The sequence below is a fragment of the Nylanderia fulva genome, unplaced genomic scaffold (assembly GCF_048542155.1).
Source record: "Nylanderia fulva isolate GAGA-0341 unplaced genomic scaffold, ASM4854215v1 Scaffold4, whole genome shotgun sequence".
Lineage (NCBI taxonomy): Eukaryota > Metazoa > Arthropoda > Insecta > Hymenoptera > Formicidae > Nylanderia > Nylanderia fulva.
The window spans coordinates 7,668,542-7,691,513 of NW_028190476.1; the positions used below are offsets into that span (position 1 = coordinate 7,668,542).

The window sequence follows — 22,972 nt, forward strand, 5'->3', positions numbered from 1 at the left end:
ATTAAAATATTTTTTATGTTCAAACTATATCACAGTTGTGTTTGAGGGAAAGACATAGATTTAAAGAAAGATAGGAAGAAAGCCATTCGAATAATCGGAACTTGAGCATAGTCCATTCAGTAAGATTATGAAATACAGCAAACCCAAACCGTTAACTATAATAAATAGTAAACTTGAGAATGACTGAATTGTCAAAATCTAACGAATTATTTTACCCTTTGCACTTTGCAAATTTTCGCGCGATGTTTGTTCCATATATGTTAATATTGTAATAATGTATTATTAATTTTATGTATATCTTATACCCCTATTTGTATGAAAAGAAATAATGAATTTTATGTTCATATTATATAATTATAATATTTATAATTATATGATGTAAATATATAATTATGTTATATAATGTTTATCATACATATACAATTTTCGAAAAAAGAAGAATAAAAATCAAACTTATATATATATAATATATATAATATATATATATATATATATATATATATATATATATTATATATAGATATTTTTATATCGTCGTATCTATTGTTTTTCTCGTACACAATTTTTTTTTTTAATTTAGAAAATATACAAAAATTAAAATATATAAAATTATACATTTCCGAATATTATAATATCAAAATAAGAGATGTTAATATTTTGTAAAAATATTTCATATTACACGATATTAGATATACATCGTGAGCCATTTTAATCAACGCACGTAAATATCTCGTATAGTAAGCAAGATGGAAAAAAATATTTACAACAAAAGTTTGTTGATTATGAGGGGAACATAAAATGGTGTTATTGATTTAATCTTGTATAATCATTTCAAAGTCACGTGAAGGTTACCTTCAATTTCTTAAATGGAACCTACTATTTTTTATTACATATTCTTATAGCTTATCTAACGAGCTTTCCAAAACCCTATAATAAAGTGTTGTTTGATGAAGTATATTTCAAATTATAAAAGTTTAAAGTTTACAATTTTTTGGCATAAAATGTAAAATATCTTGTAAAATGTTCAGTTCAAATCAATGACACCATCTGTCATCAATGATAGTACTTGTTATGCAATTTTATTTAAATCACATAAAATTTTATTTTTGTCAACTAAATATTGACACCAAAATCTTCAAACTGTACCGACACTTGAAGCACAAAGGGTTGATATATTTACATTCAACATTCTAATAGAACCCCTTTAGTTTGACCCCGATAACTTTGATTTCTTTGCAGATGCTTGCATGTGCTAACACTGATGTGCTTTCTATATGATATGACTTTTATATCATACTATCGAATATAAATGATCCAAGGGATGACGCGTGCATGATGTAATAAGATGTAACATTCCGTGAATACGCGATGATTCAAAGTACTTTGATTAAAATGATCCCAAATACGGCTACATCGATCGCATTACAAATTATTTCTGATTGCTAGCCAATAATTTAATAATCCTTATGCTGGACAACGTTACATTTATTTTTTTACATCATAATTATGTATATTCTTATATAAACACGAAACAAATAGTAGCCTTAATGCATAAATAATTTCAAATAGATCATTAGAATAACGTATAACATACTAGAAGTTTTTCTTATAATAAATTTCAGTGGCTGATCAATAATAAAAAAAAAATAATAAAAAAAGAATGAACCGCATTCCTTGAAAGTTTGCTCCAGTATGTTATATAGTTATGTAATGTATATTATAGTTCAATAATATAGATGAAATATTTCTGCTATATTATTCAAACAAATAAGCACCTGATAATATACATGTGTCCTATAAATTCTATATTTTCAAAGTTATCGGATTATATTAAGGAGTGCTATTATAAATTTATAAATATCTTTAACTATAAAAGCATGAATTATATAACATATAATTGAATAAAAACGAATTTCTGTCGTCCATAAAATATTTATGCATTTTGCTTCTAGCAAATATGTGTCATGATCAAATGAATGATACACAAATTAAAATTATATCATTCTGCTCGAGTATTTTCAACATATTTAAATGTTAAAAAACCTGATAAAAAACAATTCTGTAATCGATAGTTCCCTGATTTTGAGTTCTATTTTATTATATACATCTTTTGAGAACTGGTAACTTTCTTATACTAATTAAAATAAGCAGAACATAAAAACAATTATTTACATAATTTCATAATGCATGATTTTTTAATCATAACATTGACTTTATAAAAAACAAACACAACTTAAAATACTAACAATATATACTTTTATAGTCAAAGATAAATATTCTACCTAATCTGTTTGTGTTGTTAGAATTTCTTTTCTTACAATTTATGCGGCAAGAAAATTTTAGCTTAATTCAGCTTACTGAATGGATTAAGCTTCGATTGAAAATATTCTTTTCCAACAAAGTAAAAAAAAGAAGAAAATTGATAGGAAGAGAAAGAGAAAAAGGAAAGAGAGACATAGAGTAACACTTAACTAGGTCCAGGAGGAGCGTTGAAATTAAACATGGTAGATGAACCTCCTATCGGTTTTGGTGGTAACCTCGGTGTCACTGATCCTGAAATACAAAAATAATCAAACATCAAAATAAATGATTGTAAGCAAAGCGGCGCAAAATAATATAAACTTTGAAATTTAGCAGTGTCAAATTATTTTAATAAAAATTTTTATTTTTCTTATTTGTATTAATTTTTCATCTTCGTATAAATTTTTAACACCTCTTGTATTAATTCCTAGTTTTCAATTTTTTAAATTAATTTTTAATTTAATGTTTTTTTTGTATTTTGTATTATCTTTTTTTAAATAAATCTTTTCAGGATATATGCATATGTATATCTATTGAAATGTATCAAACTTAATTATTTACATTTCACATATTTTCAACAAAAAATTTTCACCATCTTTGTAAGACGTATTTTACATATAACACAGTTTTTCACAATTGGTGTTTTTTTCCTTTTCTTTAAAGTAAATTTTTATTGAATAATTACCTTTTTTTTAAAAAATCATTAGCTTACCGTTAGGCTGCGTCGATGGAAGTTTCGTGGGGCTATTGAAACTAGGACCATTGAAAGACATGTGCCTCCGTGGATGACCGACGGCAGGGCATGTGCTTTCTAATGTAGAATTTCGGCGCGCCAATAACGCCGAGCTGCTGGAGCTCAGCGTTGACGGAATCTGCGGCGGTACGTCTCTTCGTGGTGGTAAGGGTGGTGGAGATATATCATCCCTCGGCGGAAGAATTGGTGCGTTTGGCGCTTGTCTTGCCTACATTTGTTTAAAAGTGATTTTCTTAAACTTTATCGTATGTAACATACAGGGTGTCTCATAGGAAATTGCTGAAGCTAATCAGCTGTTATTTTTTAATATATGCAGTTATTGAGAAAATAAAAATTGTGTTGAAAAGAGAAAAGTTTACAGTTTTTAATGGATATAAATAAAATGTTTGTGTACCACTTTATTTTATTGAAAAAAGTAATGAAAAAAATGCTAATAATCAGATATGTAAACTAATGATAAATATTTTCAAAGTGCACGCCATTTGAATTTGTACAAAATTCTGTTCTTTTACGGAAACTTGTAAAAATTGTCTTCTAACGTCATTTTTAATATTATTTACAATCCTTTTAGCTGCTATTAAATCTGGCACGTTGAAAATATTTATCATTAGTTTATGTGATTTTATGTGATTATTGGCACTTTTTATTACTTTTTATCAATAAAATAAACTAATATACAAATATTTTATTTATATCGATTAAAAACTGCATACTTTACTCTTTTCAAAATTTTTACAATTTTTGTTTTCTCAATAATTGTATGCATTAACAAATAAAAACTGATTAGTTTTAGCAATTTTCTGTGGGACACCCTGTATCTATGATTACTCTACTTTCAATAAATCTCGCTGCAGAGATATTCATATTTGCAACTAGCAACTACATATTTTTTCTTAAAAATAATTATGTGTTTTCTGTACAATTGATTCCTTTCTGATTATTTTCTAATGTTGAAATTGTGACGTCAGGGGCGAAAAAATTCTTAGATGCCATTTCGATGAAAAAGCACTTAATATGACTTTAACACATTCTTAAAAAACCTCGAAAACTCTTTTTTTCATTCAAAATTAGCATTTAAGAATTAATTTTCAGGGTGTGCTTTTTCGCCTCTGACGTTACAATCTAACATGACGCGAAGAGCACTCAATTAAACAAAATTAAAAATCCGGATTGATCTCTCGAAATCTTACCTGTTGCGATGATTCGCTAAATGAACTCTCTCGTCTTCTGTGGGTTCTAGGCGGTAGAGGTGGTGGACGTTGGCTAGGTATGTTACCGGGAGATGGTGGCGTTGGCATCCCACCTGGGCTTCCACCTGACGACGACGTATTCACCATGCCAGGATTAAAGGCGAACTGAAACTGTTGCGAAGGGAAATGTCCGGGGGATGCCAGTTGAGGGCTGCTACTCGACGAAGCGATCGAAAGCCCCGACATGCTAGGCGGACTGGGTGATCCTGGAGGTACAGTTCCAGAAGGTCCTGCAGTAAGGAAACCTTCAGTTGTAATCGTTATTAAAAACGACGTCACTTCAAATTCATTTGGAGAAAAAAAAAAAAAAAAATTACAATTATTTATTTATTCTATTGTTCAATATTTAAGAACAATTTTTCGTTGCTTAATTTTTGCAAAATTTTTGAAAATTATATAAATAAGCGATTATCTTATATTAGGGAGCTTTAAATTTATGATTCTTTCTGAATTATTTTTGAATAATTATTCAGATAACTTTTAAGTGATAAATAAAATTATGATGACACGTCATTATGACGCTAAAAATTCTTAGATGCTTTTTCGAAATAATAAATAAGGATATTTCGATGAAACAGCACTTTAGATGGCTTTAACACTCCTGAAGTATAGTCATTGAATATCTTTTCATTTAAAAGTGGCATCTAAGAATTTACAACGCGTGCTTTCTCGCCTCTGACGTCACAATCTGACATAACCGCAGCGAGGAGCCTTAAAGATTGATAAATATACCTAATAAGACAGGTGCAAAAACGCTGTAGTCCCCCCCTATTTGCGATGCATGTGGCGGTGTTTCTGGCAATTCGGAAGGTTGAGGTGCTTCTGCCGGAGGATCGTGCGATCTTACGCTAGACGTCACCGTCTGCAACGGAGCTGGCAGCTTCCCGCTCAAACTTCTACTAGCCTTGATGCCCGGCGATTTCAAGTTTATCTCGGGCCATTTACGTGGCTATTGTAAGAATAATAATAATTGGTAAGAACTTGAAAGAGTAAGATAATATAATTATTTAAATATCAAATAAAATATATAAAATTATATATAAAATATTGTAATAATAATAATTTGTAATTGAGAGAGTAAAATAATATAATTATTTAAATATGAAATAAAATAAATACATAAATATCAAATAAAATATATAAAATAAATATATAAATATCAAATAAAATATGTACAAAATATATAATATTGTAATAATAATAATTCGTAATTGAGAGAGAGAGAGAGAGTGAAATAATATAATTATTTAAATATCAAATAAAATATATAAAACACTTACGAATCGTGTAGGTGCTTTACATTTCCTTGGCTCTATCTCTAAACTTCTGTTATACAGATAAGTGCCTATATTTGCATCTGACATATTAGGATCGAAGGGACACATATTTTCAATATATTGTCTTATTTTAGACTCCATTGAAAGACAATAGGGTTGATTTTGGTACTGCTGTATTTCACCAGTTATCTCCGCTACCTTTCGCCGTTTGCTAAAATTGATAAGCTCCGGACTTCCCGGTAAGTAGTCTGGATTTCCCTCTTCAATATGCAGGATATTAGTCAAGTACATACCTGAGAATGTATAAAAGGAAAGGATTAAATCTTTTGTCATCTATAAAAGATCATTGTTACTTTGCGATATTTACCTAAAAATGGTACACAAGGTGGATTAATGGATCGTAATTTTTCTTGATATTTTCGAAAATGATCGTTATTAAGCTCTCGTGCTTCTTCCAAAGCCTTTTCCAATCGTGCTGGTAACGGCTGTGAAAATAAACGCGTATAAAAAAATGATAACTTGATGCAAAAGAATTATGAAATGGATTTGATGTACATTTATATAGGATGTTGAAAAAAAGGATAAAATATTTTAAGGGGATTTAGTATGTCCAAAAACAAAAGCCTAATAAATATTTGGGCAAATAAACCATTCTTGAGATATTTTTATTTTCATAATTTGTTTTAAATTTTTATTCTTAATATTATTTTTTTAATTGTGAGATATTGTAAATATGCAAAAAAGGCTCATTTAAAGACCAATTTTTAACTTATTTTGAGATATATGAAATCCTCTTAAAATATTTTACCTTTTTTTTCAACACTCTCAACATATATAATTTTTTGTACATGATACATACTTGAAAGGTGAATTTTAGCCTAAAAACTGATGCTGATCCCATAGCGCTAACAATCGCCAGAACACCATTGAAATTGTTGAGATCCTGCAGCACCATCATTATTTCAATGGCGCGCGATACGATGGCTACTCTCTCGTCATAATTTTGAGCCTCCACTATCGTTTTCTCGAGCCATCTTGTAAACTATAAAACTCAAGCTTTAGTGATGCTACATTTCCCATCTTTTGTTAAACCACAAAAAAAACTTACATTCGTCGTGTGTTTAATCATTTTCATTAAATTTGGTGACGTCTTCTCCTTGTCTTTCTTTGTCCATACAGACCCAACTAATTCAGAAGGTTTCACTACTCTGTACAATTCAAACTCCAATAGTGTCAATTGTCTTGCTAATTCGATAGGATGTATCTGTAATTGACAAGTTATTTCTCAGTATAAGTAATTGAGTGACTAATACTTCCTGAAATAACATAATTGAAAGATGACATAATCTTATATATATATATATATATATATATATATATATATATATATATATAGGATGTCCTATAAGAAATTGCTGAAACTAACTAATCAGCTGTCATTTTTTAATGTATGCAGTTATTGAGAAAACAAAAATTGTGTTGGAAAGAGGAAAATCTGCAGTTTTTAATGGATATAAATAAAATATTTGTATACTAGTTTATTTTATTGATAAAAAATAATGAAAAGTGCTAATAATCACATAAAATCACATAAACTAATGATAAATATTTTCAACAGTGCCAGATTTAATAGCAGTTAAAAGGATTGCAAATAATATTAAAAATGACATGTTAGAAGACAATTTTTATGAGTTTTCGTAAAAGAACAGAATTTTGTACAAATTAAAATGATGCGCACTTCGAAAATATTTATCATTAGTTTACATGTGATTATTCGCATTTTTTTCATTACTTTTTTTTCAATAAAATAAACTAATATACATTTTATTTATATCCATTAAAAACTGTAGACTTTCCTCTTTTCAACACAATTTTTGTTTTTTCAATAACTACATGCGTTAAAAAACCATAGCTGATTAGCTTCCTATGGAACACTCTGTATATAAATATATATATATATATATATATACCGTAAGTATTCCATATTCTTCATTATTTTCCGGAATTTTAAGATGCGATTCAATCGGCGGAGGAGATCGTTCGAAACTAAACGTGATAGGTCGTTGTTCTGATGGTTCGCACTTTCTTTGTACAACTTTCAGCACTGAATCAACCCACTTTCGCATAGACTTGCCACTAACAGTATCTAAAAACGATTGCAATCTTTCCAAAAGATTTCGATCGCGTTCGAAATCATAAAAATGATGATCCACCTAAAGGAAAAAATTGAGAAAAAAAGATAACGTTTTAAGAATTGCGTGGAATTCGTCCAGAATGTAAAAAAAATATATGTTACTAACCCAATGTCTTAAAACATTTAGAACTCTAAACTGCACCGGTTGACAGAATTCTTTTCTGTATCTTTTCCAATCTTCTCGCGCCGTCGTTTTACATACAGAGGGTGTTTCTTCTTCACCATAGACTAACGAAGGATCTGGTATATCAAACCTTTCTATCAGCAACGTTAATAATTCTTGAGGTGAGCAAAAACTTCTGCAAAATAAATTGTTAAAAAATTAGCAATTTGTTATATATATTAGAGAATTGGTATAATAAAACAATGTTTCTTTACCTGTAAGTAGTAAGGAATGTTCTTACAAAAGCTGGATCAGCATATATATGATAAGTTAATCTCTCTACTAATTTTATCAAAGTTGCACCCTTAATCAATGGAACACCACCATTTTCTCTGGCTTCTAGAACAATGTTCTCCTTACTATCTTGTTCGGCAAATTTATACAAGTGAGCTGGAGGTAGCCTTAATGGATGCTTCCTTTCTTCATCCAAAAGAATACTATCCAAAGTCCTTTCTAACATACTCTTTGTATTTAACATTACTAGATCCGCCATCCAATTATTCTTGTCCTCCACAGATTTGGCAACAAGAATAACATTAGGATGATCTCTCGGTGCAATCTCAAAAGCATTTTTTAACTCTGTAATAATATATATATATATATATATATAAAAAGAAAATGCATTTGTATATTTTATGCAAAAAAATTGCAGTAAAATTTAGATGCACATTTCTTTACCTTCGGTATCTTCTCTATCAATAATATCAACTTTTCTAATGAAAAATCTTTCTTTCAGTCGGAGTTCACCTTGGTGAGTCGGATGCCCACCTACTCCAACTGCAACAATACCCGCTGCAACAGTAACACTAACTCTTTTACTACTACTTGGTTTACACAATACTAGCAATCCATCGAATAATAAGGCTTTTCTCTCAGTTAATCTTCGTCCATTACTAGCCATTTTTCCCAACGTATCCTCTATAATACAAAATTAGCAATATATAAACATTAAGGGCTGAAGGTGATGAATTGAATATCAAGAAGTATATATTAAAAAGATGTTCCTCTTTATTACCTCGAATAAACTCATTGCAACACTGCCCGATATCTCTTTGATCCCAACCATCTACAGTCTTTTGTAATTCGCTAATCTTTTCTAATGCCGCCTGCCTCCTCGCTCTGCTCTGCATTGGCAAGCCCGTATCCTTTTTTGGAAGACTTGCAGATTGCATCAATTCCATTTGTAGTGGTCTTAACAAACCTTGTACTTGTTCCAACGTTTCGCCATCTTCTGTGTTAGGTGTGCGTTTGTGTAAAACCTATATTTGAAAGATATAGTAAGTATTGTAAGCAGGATTTTTTAAAACTAAATTAAGTTAAAAGTTAATAGCATATAACATTAACTTAGTTAATATTTTATATTTTAATATTTTATTTAATTTTTTAAAATTATATAAAATAACGAATAACGAAAAAAAAAATTTGTTTTTATATAGGATGAATGTATTTTTTCTTTGTAATTACAATTATAAAAAAAATGACATACATTATAGAATGATGCTCTTATTACACTTTAATCGTTATTGAAAATTTAATTGACCAATGCTTAACATTTTATAGAAAAAAAGTGGTATTCAGAGATAAAAAAAATTTTTAACTTAAAATTTTAAAAGTTAATAAGTTAAAAATAAGTTTAAGTTAAAAAGTAATTCATTTTAAATTAACTAAGTTAAATTGAAATTATGAACTTAAATTTTAACTAATTAACTAGCTATTACTCAATAATGATTGTAAGATTGTTACAAAAATAAGCTTAAATAATTCTGTGTAATATTAATAAGTAAATTATAATACCTTTATATAATCGAAATACAGGAAACAATGCCATATGGGTTGTAATAAAAGTTTTGGCAAATAATATTTAACAGCTTCTCTAAAACCGTGGCCTGCTGCTCGCAGAGCCGCGTTAGCTTCTGGTCTTGATAATAAATTCGTTAAAACTTCCCGACTAGCGGGACTATTAATATCTCTCGCGTATCTAGAAAGATGCAAATATAATTAACAAAAAATTTGTATACACATGACATATCGCGCCATAACATAAGTGATACACACTTTATATAAACATCGAATTCTGCCGCCTCTGCTAATTCTTCAAAGCATGTACCAACTGTAGGTGTTTGTTTCTCCTCTGCAATTTCCATTGTATCTTCTAAACTGCCGAGTAATGTCACAGTAATCTCATAAATATCTGTAATATTACTGAAAAGCGTTTCGAGTTCACTCTTATCTTGTGTCAACTTCGTAATTTCTTCACGAAATACCTAAAAAATAAAAATAAAATAAAATAATGCACGAACTAATTTAATTTAATGATTAAATTATTAATTTAATTATTTACATAACGTAAACTAATTTTATTTAATTATATATATATATATATATATATATATAATTAAGGTTTAAATATTCCAATAATATTTTTTTACATATTACCTTGATAATCATATGTAGGTCACGAATGTAATGACGTTCATCGTGAATGAGATCCCGCATAGATTCTTCATAAGTCTGCGAAACAACTGCACCTAAGCTACTTTGTGGACCCTCTGTACAATCGTCTTGATGAAACATATCCATTAGTACCTATCGATCAATTACACATCATATTAGAAATAATAATCTCTGACTTTTTTTTATATCTTTAAACATTTATATTAAAAAAGAAAAGAAATAATTAATAATAATCAGAGTTGGTTGATAACTTTTCATTGATGAATAAAATTTAATGCATCCCATATCAGCATGCAAGATTAAAGATTTAAGTAAGATTAAAAGTAAAATTAAAAGAAACTATTATTTAGATGCACCATTAAGTTACTATGACATTCTGTCGACCTACAATTCGCATATTATTAAATGCATTAGTATAATGTAGCGTAAAACAGTAATTATATATATTATATTGCATTTGTTATTTATATTAAACTGTACATAAGTAACAGAGAAATATGCTTTGCAAAGTGAGTTATGCAATTTGCTAGATTTATACAGTTTTTACAGTTAAAAAGAAAAGAAAAAATTGTAGTAAAAAAAATTAAAAATTTATGTTAAGAATTTTACTTTCTAACTTGTAACATTATTGTTGATATAAAAATGTTAGTACAAATAATTTATAAATACTGCACAAGAAAAATATTCTAATAAGCAATTCTTTAAAGAAAAAAAATGAGTTATATAAAATATATTAAATATATAAAATAAATGTATTAAATATATTTAAAAAATTTGTTAACGGATAATAAATATTATATATAAAGAAAATATTTATTGAATAGTAAAAAGTAAAAGAATAAAAATTTAGGAATAAATGTCGAATATAAATGCAACTTTTGTAAAAATAATCGAAAGATACTAAATCGTGATATTTCAAATTTTTTTCTGTGCAATCACGAGTACGTACCACCTAGAACAGCATGAGCGAAGAATGAACATGGTTGGAGTTGTTATATATTAGTGGAAAGCATGTAATCAAGCATAGAATATATGCAGCCACAATTAACCTAATGTAGCCAATTATGAAATTCATTATTTTACCTGTTGCTAGTAGCAGATGCTTCGAGTTACAGATTACAAAGAAATTTAGCACTTCTCAAATTAATTTGCACTCGTTAAATTAATATAATAGAAAAAGACTTAATAAATTCTCAAATAAATTAAATAATATAAACAAAGAAAACTTGGATCTGTAAACAAGAAGTAAGCCACTAGCAAAGGTATCATATTTTTCTACTGCATTTACTTTCTAGTTTATGCATGATGTAATACCATTCGTATATTAACAAATTTCTATATAAGCTCTATATAATAATTGATAAAAAAAAAAGCAGTATAATAGAAAAACAAAGCTTCCTCTATGAGGAAGTAAAATAGAAAAAATTGTAGCAATTTTTTCAATTTTTCTATGTATTGCTTTTTTTTAATCGAGTATACAATATATCATTGTACATAAAAATATTTCGTAAACAAAAACTGAATCGAATTATAAAGTATTACACAATATAAACTACATTATTAATATCACAATTATAGAGTATATCAACATACATACAGATACATTTTACTGGTTCAAATGTACGTGGATATACTCGAATCAATTGTAAAAAAAAATGTAAATGACAAAATATGATAAAGAGAGTGTACGATGATCGAATTAAGGTGCAATACAGAGATACAATACAGATTCTACGTTTCCACGAACAATGTCTTACCATATCCGCGTACATTGCAACTCGTATATCTTCGCACGAAATCTCTACATGGCGAATGTTCTTCACATAATTTCCAGCTAGCTGTAAAGGTAAGAGACAATTTTATACATTTCATTTAACAGTATCGAATAAATTAAAAAAAAAGATAGTACAGATTTAAAACAATTTAATTGAATGGATCGCACATACCTTCAGAATATCAGCAGAAATATATTCCAAAACTCCAACTACAAATAAGCTGACTTGCGAATCAATTTTGTGCTGTAATACTTCCTGTGGAAAAAAGAAATCACAGACAATTGAGACACTTTGTAAAATCTGTATAATTTAAGTAAATTGATTGTTGTATACATGCGGATATTTACTTTTTGCAGTAACTGATGAATCTTGTCGACAGGTAGCACTAACGGAGACTTTTTCTTTCCTTTCTCTAATGCGTCTTTTGCATCACGCAGCGCCCATCTGTCAATGGGAGTAGGAAATGTTCGTCTTACTCTTTCCTCTACATCTTGAGGGGTTTGAGGAGGTGGGTGTCCACAAAGCATGCCTAGCATTCTTAAAATTAAACTCTCCACATAATCTAATGCATCTTGTCGAGCTTCGAGACTAGGATGTACTTGCTCTAGTACCTACAAAATTAACAATTTTCTTTGGCAATCAAATCAACAAAATAACTATATACCGTATATCAGATCCGGTAATTGTCGTTGGCCAAGAAAAAAAGATAAAACAAATAGTATATGTATGCTTATATTATAAAATCATCCCAGGAAAACAAATAAGTCTAATATGTCAATTTGACGTTACGTTGATCAAGTTTATATCCAATTGATGTTCAAATTTGGTCAATATGACATCAAATTGACATCATTTGGACTTTCTCTGTTCTTCTTAAGTAACAATAAATTTGAATACTCGTGTCGAGCGACAATTTTTGACAAGTATAATATTCATAAAACATCTATTCGATTTGCACAGCTGTCAGATTTGACAACCGACAAGTACAGAGCGTAATTGAAAAAAAAAGTCATATGGTCACGCACGCAGCACCGATGACGTCGGTCGGTGTCATTGATCGATCCAGCCCCGACGTAAAATCATTGGAACGAAAAATGATCGAGCGTTCGAGCGAACAAAAAAAAGGAAAAATATAGAAAAAAAAAAAAAAGGTGGAGATGAACCGGAGAGGAGGGGACAGTAGAAGACAATAAGAAACCCAGATAGAGCAAAAAGTGGTGGGTTTTGACGTCGATTGCGTCATTTTGACGGCGAAACGACGCACTTTCACGCGAAATTTACGTCATTTTGACGTGATTTTGACGTGTTTCGACGTCAAAATGAGGTCTCAATAATTCCTGCGGCTCTTTCTCCTGTATTCTTATTGTGTTTGAGCCACGGGAATGATTATGACATATCATTTTGACGGCAAAATTATGAGTTATGTCATTTTGACATGAAATTCGGCATGAAAATAAATAATAAATATATAAATAATTATCGACGTCACTTTGACGTCAAAATGACGCATTTCGACGTCAAAGTGACGTCAATAATTCCTGTGGCTCCCTGGGAAGCAAAATACAAGAAGGACACGGAGCGAAAGAAGAAGAAAGGGAGGGAGAGACAAGAAAATCATCGGAGTGAGGCTCGGAACACAGAAGTGGAGTCGTGCAACAACGATATGTACCTTGCGCAGGGAGTTGACAAACACCCCCTTCCATTTGGCGGCGTTTTCCTCCTTCTGAAAATCGTAGCCAGGCGGCTCCTGACCCACCACCGACGCCGGCGACGAGAACATTTCCTCGCACCGATGCTCTCGAGAGGAGAATAAAGAAAATTGAAAAAAAAAAAGAAAGAAAAAAAATCACCCGCGCACACACACACGCATGTACACACACATACACACACACACACACACACGCGCGCTTTATCCGCGAAGACGAGGGACCACCCGTGGCTGAGAGTTCACGAAATTTCCAAGGAGGAGCATCGTTCGCAGGAGGATGAGACGTCGATCAGTTTCATTTCTCGAGGAGGAGCGCGGACCGTTCCGCTTTCATCGGATGCCCCCTCTCTCTCTCTCTCTCTTTCTCTTTCTCCGTCTGTCCCGACGTTCGATAGCCAGCTTACTAAACCGCCCGATCGTATCCTCGCGCTTGTCTCAGTCCGGTTGTTGCTCTCGGCCTGTCGGCCACCAAGAGCGAGCCTAGAGTCCGAGGGCTCCGGCACTGATGCATCTTCCGTCTCGCGCGCGCACGAATCTATCCCGCCTGTCTTCCTTCCTTAAAATCCACGGGCATCAGCAGCGGTCGTAATATCACCAACGGCTATCATTGCGCCACTCTACTCTAGCGGAGCCTCGCGCGAGCATTCGCCTCGGCTCCACCTCCCACCACTACGCTGGCTCGTCTCGTTTCATCACGTCACGCCTCGCTCCGTTTCGCACTCGGCTCGATCGATGGCGCGAGGAGTCGATGTATCGATATATATGTATATATCGATACCCCTGCAGCACGAAATATTACCAGAGACTTATTTCTCTTCTGATATTACTAAATATTGTATAAATATTTCAATATTGCGTCATATTACAAATATTGCAGCAATTTAATATTGTGCAAATATAATAAGTTATTATTTTATTATTGGAGACATTGCGAAATATTATTGATATATTATAATGCAATCATATAGTTCTTTCATTTACCACTATGCGCCGCAAGCTGAACTATTCCAGCAAACACAGTATATAAATGTTATATATTCAAGCATGTTACATGTAACGTATATGTTAGTTGTAATTTCCCCACTCATAGATGTAACATTTTTAATATTACATATATTACATTGTAGTTATATTGTCATTATATCCTAAAATAGCACTGACTTATCAATACATCAATGTGCTATTTGGTATATAATTACAATATAACTACAATGTACAATAATATATGTTATATTAAAATTGTTACATATCTATGATTCGAGTCGGGAAATACAACTTACATGGATGTTACATGTAACTTGATATCGTTAAAATACACTTTATATTTTTTGTATATTCAATTATACAATGTAACAATAATATATGTTGTTTGCAAATGTAACTATCTAATAAAAATATGGGAAATTACAACTAACATGGATGTTACATGTAACGTACACGTTATATTACCTGTTATATTCCGTTTTATTATAGCAATGTAACAATTAATTATATATCGGTGTTTGCTGGGATCTAACTTGCATTAAGTTTTAGTCCCGAGAATTATACAGGGTGTCCGGTAACTAACGAACCAACGATTACAAATGGATTCTTTGATCAATTTGGGAACGATTTTTCCTTAGCAAAAATGTTGAGAAGTCAATGATTTTCGAGTTATAAGTGATTGAAAAAAATGGGTTTTTTGAAAACTAAACGTTTTGGAGTTAAAAGTCTAACATAATTACATTCTTCAATTAATTTCAGGTAGAGTTTACTATAATAAAAATATGGGAAATTACAACTAACATGGATGTTACATGTAACGTACACGTTATATTACCTGTTATATTCCGTTTTATTATAGCAATGTAACAATTAATTATATATCGGTGTTTGCTGGGATCTAACTTGCACTAAGTTTTAGTCCCGAGAATTATACAGGGTGTCCGGTAACTAACGGACCAACGATTACAAATGGATTCTTTGGTCAATTTGAGAACGATTTTTCCTCAGCGAAAACGTCGAAAAAGGTCATCATTTTTTACAACTTTCCAATATTTGTCATTATGTATCTTTATAACAGCCTTAAATTAAAATTTTATTATAGTAAACTCTACCTGAAATTAATTGAAGAATGTAATTATGTTAGACTTTTAACTCCAAAACGTTTAGTTTTCAAAAAACCCATTTTTTTCAATCACTTATAACTCGAAAATCATTGACTTCTCAACATTTTTGCTAAGGAAAAATCGTCTCCAAATTGGCCAGAGAATCCGCCCTTAATCATTGGTCTGTTAGTTACCGGACACCCTGTATAAAGCATGCAAAAAGTAGCAATTACAATCAATACTTTTAATCAAATTAATTTTTTCTGATACGATCCTAATACAGGGAACTCAAATATTAAATTGATTGCTCAGAAATCAGACAAATAAATGTCTGAATAAATGAAAAAAATAAATATTCTGCAATAGTTTATAAATATTATATTCATCTTTGTAGAAATAAATCAGTATCATTGCAGAAATGTTGCACAATATAGTTTGAGGGCGGACATATCTATATATTGGCAAGCTTTCAGGAATATTGCATGCAATATTTCAATCTTGCAAAACAATATTTTTGCAATATTCCGTTAATATTTCGTGGTGTAGGGGTATATATCGATATATCCCAGCAAACACCGATATATAATTAATTGTTACATTGCTATAATAAAACGGAATATAACAGGTAATATAACGTGTACGTTACATGTAACATCCATGTTAGTTGTAATTTCCCACTCGAATCATAGATATGTAACATTTTAATATAACATATATTATTGTACATTGTAGTTATATTGTAATTATATACCAAATAGCACATTGATGTATTGATAAGTCAGTGCTATTTTAGGATATAATGACAATATAACTACAATGTAATATATGTAATATTAAAAATGTTACATCTATGAGTGGGAAATTACAACTAACATATACGTTACATGTAACATGCTTGAGTATATAACATTTATATACTGTGTTTGCTGGGATATATATATATCCGTGAAACAAATTCAACAGACTAAAAAAAGGAAAAAACCACGCACTCGAGTATAGATATGTAAATCGCGGTCGCGACAAAGGATCCAAGATGGTGGCCATTATTTTGCGCAAACTTCAAGTCATCGAGATTGATATATATCGCGATATATATATATATATATATATATATATATATATATATACATACCGCGATTTACATATCTATACTCGAGTGCGTGGTTTTTCCCTTTTTTTATAGTCTGTTGAATTTGTGTCGCGGATGAGTTGAGAAATGTGTTAATTATAAACGTGTTGTTTGGGATAGAGTAAGGAATAGAGGTATTTTTGTCGTCGATATTTATTCTGTGTCGGTAGGATATAAAATAAAATACAGCGCGGTTTTTATGTCTCGAAGGTAAGTTAACGTATATGTAAAATTAATTTATTTCTGTGTGTCTGTGTGTGTGTCCGATAATATAATTATTAATAGAAACACGAATGTAAGTTTTTTTATCATTTTAATTATGCTCTGCATATATAAGTATACATTTTTATAGATACATATTTTAGTTATTTTTCTCTTTATACCCATACAGCACAGATTATTGCAATTATATTGCAGCAACGTTGCAATGTTGCAAGTTGCAATGCAACATTATAAAGACATTGCAGAGATATAAGTGCACAAAATTCCAGCACACTTGTAGCAACATGACATTATTATTTCGGAAATATTGCATGTAATCCAAATTCTATAATTTATATATTGTAATATATATAAATGAACTACAACGTATTTTCATTAATGATTTATTTACATTTATATACCTGTATATGCAACATTAGTTTATGGTTGCAATAACAAGCATTATTGCAAACTCATAACATATTGCAATATTGTTGTAATATTTTGTTGCAATCTTCCAAAAAGCGGACATTTTAACATTGCTGCAATTCAACAGCAATGATGTAGCAACATTTTGCAGTGAATTTGCAATATTGCAATATTGCGGTGAAAGATTGTTGTAATGTTTTTGCAATCTTTCGGTGCTGTATGGGTATTTTTATCTCTCTCTGCTCCCTGTCTTTATTTTTTTTTAATTTATTGTCGAGTTAGAAAAATCAATTTTAATTATCGACACAAAGTAACTCACACAGCACAAGTATATTCTGAGAATGTTCTGAGAATTTCAGAGAAGTATATTACGTATATTCTGAGAACGTTCGATATACGTACTGCGATATCCTGAGTACGTACTAAGAATACGTCTATGTCCGAGTTTTCTGCTTTTCAGTACATACTGACAATATTTTTTCGTATATACTCAATATATTTGTAAAATATCTTGAGTATGTTATTAGTTTATATATATAAGATACTGATAACATACTCAAGACATTCTATGAATATACTTATATTCTTGAAATTATATACTATGAATTATATCGATGTTACCGTAAAGACTCTATTTCTATTTTTTCGCATTATTTATAAGTAAAAATTCAAATTTGAATTTTTGCTAATATAGCCTGTGGTCGAGTAGCACGCTTTGAATGCTGTGAACATCATTCTATTCTTTTTATTATACTATACAGGTATGTAGTTGAATATAGAACAAAGGGTATGTTCCAAAATTCACTGCCAGTGCCGTGAGCGTGACGTCATAAAAGCATGCTATCAACAAAAAATATTTTTGATTGCAACATATATAAATTTAATAGATGAATCTGATGAATCATCAAACGATGATTCAGATTCGGCAGAAGTATTAAATTTATTAGTGAAAAATAATGTGAAACGTGTACCTAAAAGTACGGTGCCAAAATTATGTTAAAAATGTAGTGTGGCATTATACTGGCAATGCTTTTAAAAGCAATTTTCGGTAAATTATTTATTTAATAAAAATAAATTATTATTAATTGCTTATTATTAATTTATGCAATAAACAATAGATAAAATATTTTTACTATGTTTTTTATTAATTAATAATAACAAGTAATAATTAATAATAAACTATATAACGTTTCATTTAAATAGAAAATGTTATATTTTAATGTTTTTCCATAGCCTTAGTCGACCAACATTTACTTTTTTATTGGAGCTGTTAACTCCACAATTATTGAAACAGTCTGAAGGATGTGGGAGGCATACTATTTCACCAGAGAAGACATTATTCTTGGCAATATGGATGATAGCAACTCTCAATTCGTATAGGTAAGTTTTATTGAATGACATTAGTATTTAATTTATAACATTTATAATTTATATTAATATTTAGCATTTATTTATTAACTCTATAGATGTGTTGCTGATCGATTCGATGTCGGAAAAACAACGGCTTGGAGATGTGTTCACAAAGTTGTGAATGCATTATATTCACATCTTCATACATTCATTACATGGCCAGACAGAGCAAGAGCAGAAAATATTTGGACACATGTTAAAAACAAATACAAATTTCCAAAAGTGATAGAAGCGATAGACGGTACTCATATAAAAATTGCAGCACCGAAATTACATCTAGAAGTTTACATAAATAGAAAAGGCTATCACTCTATACAGACACAGGCATTTTTGTAAAAATGTTAAATTATATTTTTTATAAATAAAAATTCTACAGACATATGTAATAATAATATTATCTCCTCTTTTGTTAGATAATATGTGATAATGAATTAAAAATCACTCATGTTTATGCAGGACAAGTAGGGTCAATGCATGACATGAGAGTTTTTAGATTATCTGGCTTTGAAGACATGTGTACTGTAGAAAACTTCCCAGATAGCCATTTATTAGGTGATGCCACATATAGCATCCAAAAATATATAATAGTTCCGTTTAAAGATAACGGACATTTAACAGATGCACAAGTAAAATATAATACTTGTTTGTCTGAAGCGAGAATGATGGTAGAAAGAACAATAGGCTTGTTAAAAGGAAGATTTCTTTTGGATATATTACCTATCAGAAGAACTGATTTGATACCTAAATATATTTGTGCCTGTTGTGTTTTACATAATATTTGCTTAATACGAAATAATAACATTGATGATATTCCAATTATTGTAGAGCCAAATGAACCTATACAATATGAAATCAAAAATATACCTCAATACGAGAAGAAGGTATTGAGAAACGTAACACTATTGTATATCATTTGCAAAATGAAAATTATTTTGAATAAAGATGTATGAAATTATAAAACATTTTCTTTCTTATATTATCTTTATATTTTTAGATCCTCATACCATATAATATACAATTAAAAAATAGATAAGATTATGTATATATTTACACACACACGCATACAATCATAAGGAAGCTGAGTAAAAAGCTTTTGCACAATAAAAAATAACAGGAACAAGGAATAACATAGGAAAGCAAGAGAGTACTTTCCTACGTTCTTTCCGTGATCCTATTCCTATTACTTTTAAATAGTACTAGAGCTTTTACAATACATGTACTATAGATAAATGCACGCATAAATACTTTACGGGATCTAGCCACATACACAATTAATTTACATATATAATTTTATTTGTATGTATAATAAACTTTATTAAAGAAACTATTACAGTTTTTCTTACATTATTTAAAATAAAATTAAACTCTTATCATAATTTTACCTGAAAGTGACATAACAGTCTTATATGCACATAACAGTCTTATATATTTTGAGAATACATAACAGTCTTATATATTTTTATAAGAACCAATAAAATATTAATTATATAAGAGTTATTACTTTTTAAGTATTTCTGTTATTAAATTTTCAATACTTGTTAGACGAGTCATTTTTTCCTTCATGTCTTTTTTTAGCATTTATCTCTTTTTCTGCTTTTATTTCTAAAGATTTTTCTAAATAATCTTCTACTACGTTGTGAATTTTTCGTTTCTTTGGCACTGCTGATAAAAAATAATTAAGAAATCAATAAATAGAAAAAATTAAAAAACGCATGTACTACAAAATATTTTAATAGAAAATATAAAACAAAAATGTATATATAAGTGCAAATATTTTATTTATTTTTCTTTATATATTTTAGATGTAATAAAATTGCACTGTTTTACTAACACAAAACATTTTGTATTGTCTTCCCACAGACGCTGTATCTAAAAATTGTTTGCAAAATATGTGTGTTATGTACTAAAACGCAAAAAATAAACTTTGAACTTCTTCATATTAGTAATAATACAAAACAACACAAAATTTGCATTGTTAAGCGTAGCCGCAATTACACGTTAATTTTCCAGAATTCTACTACGTGCAACTATATTTCGTTTATGCGACGCATTCAAGTTCCCAAAGAAGCATGATGCTTTACATTGCATGTGCATCGGTTTTAAATCTTTAACAGTCATATATAAAGCATTAAATGCTAGACGCTAAATTAATCTAAATAAAAATATTTGATGTACTTGCGTTAAAAAAACATGGCACCCATTTCTATTGTAACTGAGTTTAAGAAGATGCTAAGAGTGAAAAAAAAAAGATTTAACTGTGAAAGTATGATATATAACCAAGCATTTTCGTCAAAACTCCCTCATTATCGATGTCAGGATCCGCTAGTGCGTGTATACATATACATCGTTATATGATAGAAATAAATTAAGTCTGTTCACTTTCAGTTTGATCCTGTCTACTCATCTGAGCTGATCGCTTTTGCATTCGTTCTTGCATGAGCTAGCCATATTTTTATTGGCGCCGAAATTTCCTGGTCCGTTGCATTTGTATGCAATCTTCTTACTGTAGCTGAAAAATTTGTTAAATTATTAGTTTTTAGTTATTAAGAAATAAAACAAATTCTTTAATTGTAATTTAATTTAAATTAAAAAATTACAAAAAATAAATATGTATACATGTCTTCGATAAATGATTAGTGACAAAACTGTATACTCTGTGTCTGTTCTCTCTTGATTGCATTGTGTAGTGACTTATTAACACAGCTTTCGATACATTACAGTGTCAACACAAATATAGAGCATTTATATTTGTATTGCGTAACACAAATATAAGTTCTCCATATATGCTCTGATACTGTAGTATATTAAAAGCTGTGCTAATAAGTCATTACACAATGCAATCAAGAAAGAGCGAATACAATATGTTTATAAAGATTAGATTGATGTAATACATACTATAAAATTATATAAAAATACATAATATAAAAAGATAGCAAACTTTACATGTATCACATATATATGTAGAAGTATCTTCGCTAATACTTTATAAATGTATTATGTATTCTTCTAATTGAATTGCATAGCGTCTTGGGGTACATATTTATTAGATACATTGCAGTGCTAGTACATGTATGAAGCATGTAATCATGTAAGCACCCAGCAAATACCGATATATAATTGTTACATTGCTATAATAAAACGGAATATAACAGGTAATATAACGTGTACGTTACATGTAACATCCATGTTAGTTGTAATTTCCTACTCATAGATGTAACATTTTAATATAACATATATTACATTGTAGTTATATTGTAATTATATACCAAATAGCACATTGATATATTGATAAGTCAGTGCTATCTTGGGATATAATGACAATATAACTACTACAATGTAATATATGTAATATTAAAAATGTTACATCTATGAGTGGGAAATTACAACTAACATATACGTTACATGTAACATGCTTAAGTATATAACATTTATATACTGTGTTTGCTGGGCATATAATGATCGAATAATCTCATTCATCTAAAATGTATCAAGCCACTACACAATTCAGAAATAAGGGAGACTAACAGAGTTGTAAAGCATTAACAAAATTAAATGATATAAATTTTACAAAGAAAAAGGATCGACTTACTTACTTTAAATTAAAATCGTTGCGTAGGTTTGATCTTGTCGCACATTAGCACACAACTCAGAAAACGAAAATGGCCGATGGCCAAGCCACTATCGACCAGTATTGACAAAAGACGGTAAGATCGGAAGTTACATGTATCTAAGATGGCGTTGCTATTTTGCTATACATTCTGTACGTAACTCAAAAGTATGTTCTAAGAATATACGGAAATATACAGAAAATCATAATACCGTTAGAAATGTTAACGTATG

The 22,972-nt window shown here is 29.8% G+C and overlaps 1 protein-coding gene across 1 annotated transcript; it reads right to left on the reverse strand.

The window, feature by feature from the left end:
- Positions 1-50: 50 nt before the first annotated feature.
- Sos (Son of sevenless) lies at positions 51-14,020 on the reverse strand. The gene is made up of 20 exons (XM_029321754.2): positions 13,838-14,020; positions 12,516-12,779; positions 12,340-12,423; positions 12,151-12,231; positions 10,376-10,525; positions 9,995-10,203; positions 9,734-9,917; positions 8,955-9,198; positions 8,618-8,857; positions 8,155-8,518; positions 7,883-8,075; positions 7,553-7,795; positions 6,691-6,846; positions 6,442-6,624; positions 5,950-6,067; positions 5,586-5,875; positions 5,038-5,254; positions 4,246-4,535; positions 3,014-3,263; positions 51-2,553 (listed from the first exon to the last, which is right to left on the reverse strand). The coding sequence occupies exons 1-20, from the start codon at positions 13,946-13,948 to the stop codon at positions 2,468-2,470; spliced, it is 3,957 nt and encodes a 1,318-aa protein (XP_029177587.1). The 5' UTR covers positions 13,949-14,020; the 3' UTR covers positions 51-2,467.
- Positions 14,021-22,972: the final 8,952 nt, after the last annotated feature.

Bases quoted from the DNA above. Each gene is read 5' to 3' on its own strand.
- Sos (XM_029321754.2), bottom strand. From the start codon at position 13,948: ATGTTCTCGTCGCCGGCGTCGGTGGTGGGTCAGGAGCCGCCTGGCTAC. The intron at 8,076-8,154 runs GTAAAGAAACAT...TTTATTTTGCAG, and splicing joins ACATTCCTTACTACTTACAG to AAGTTTTTGCTCACCTCAAG. The intron at 2,554-3,013 runs GTAAGCTAATGA...TTTGTATTTCAG, and splicing joins TCCATCGACGCAGCCTAACG to GATCAGTGACACCGAGGTTA.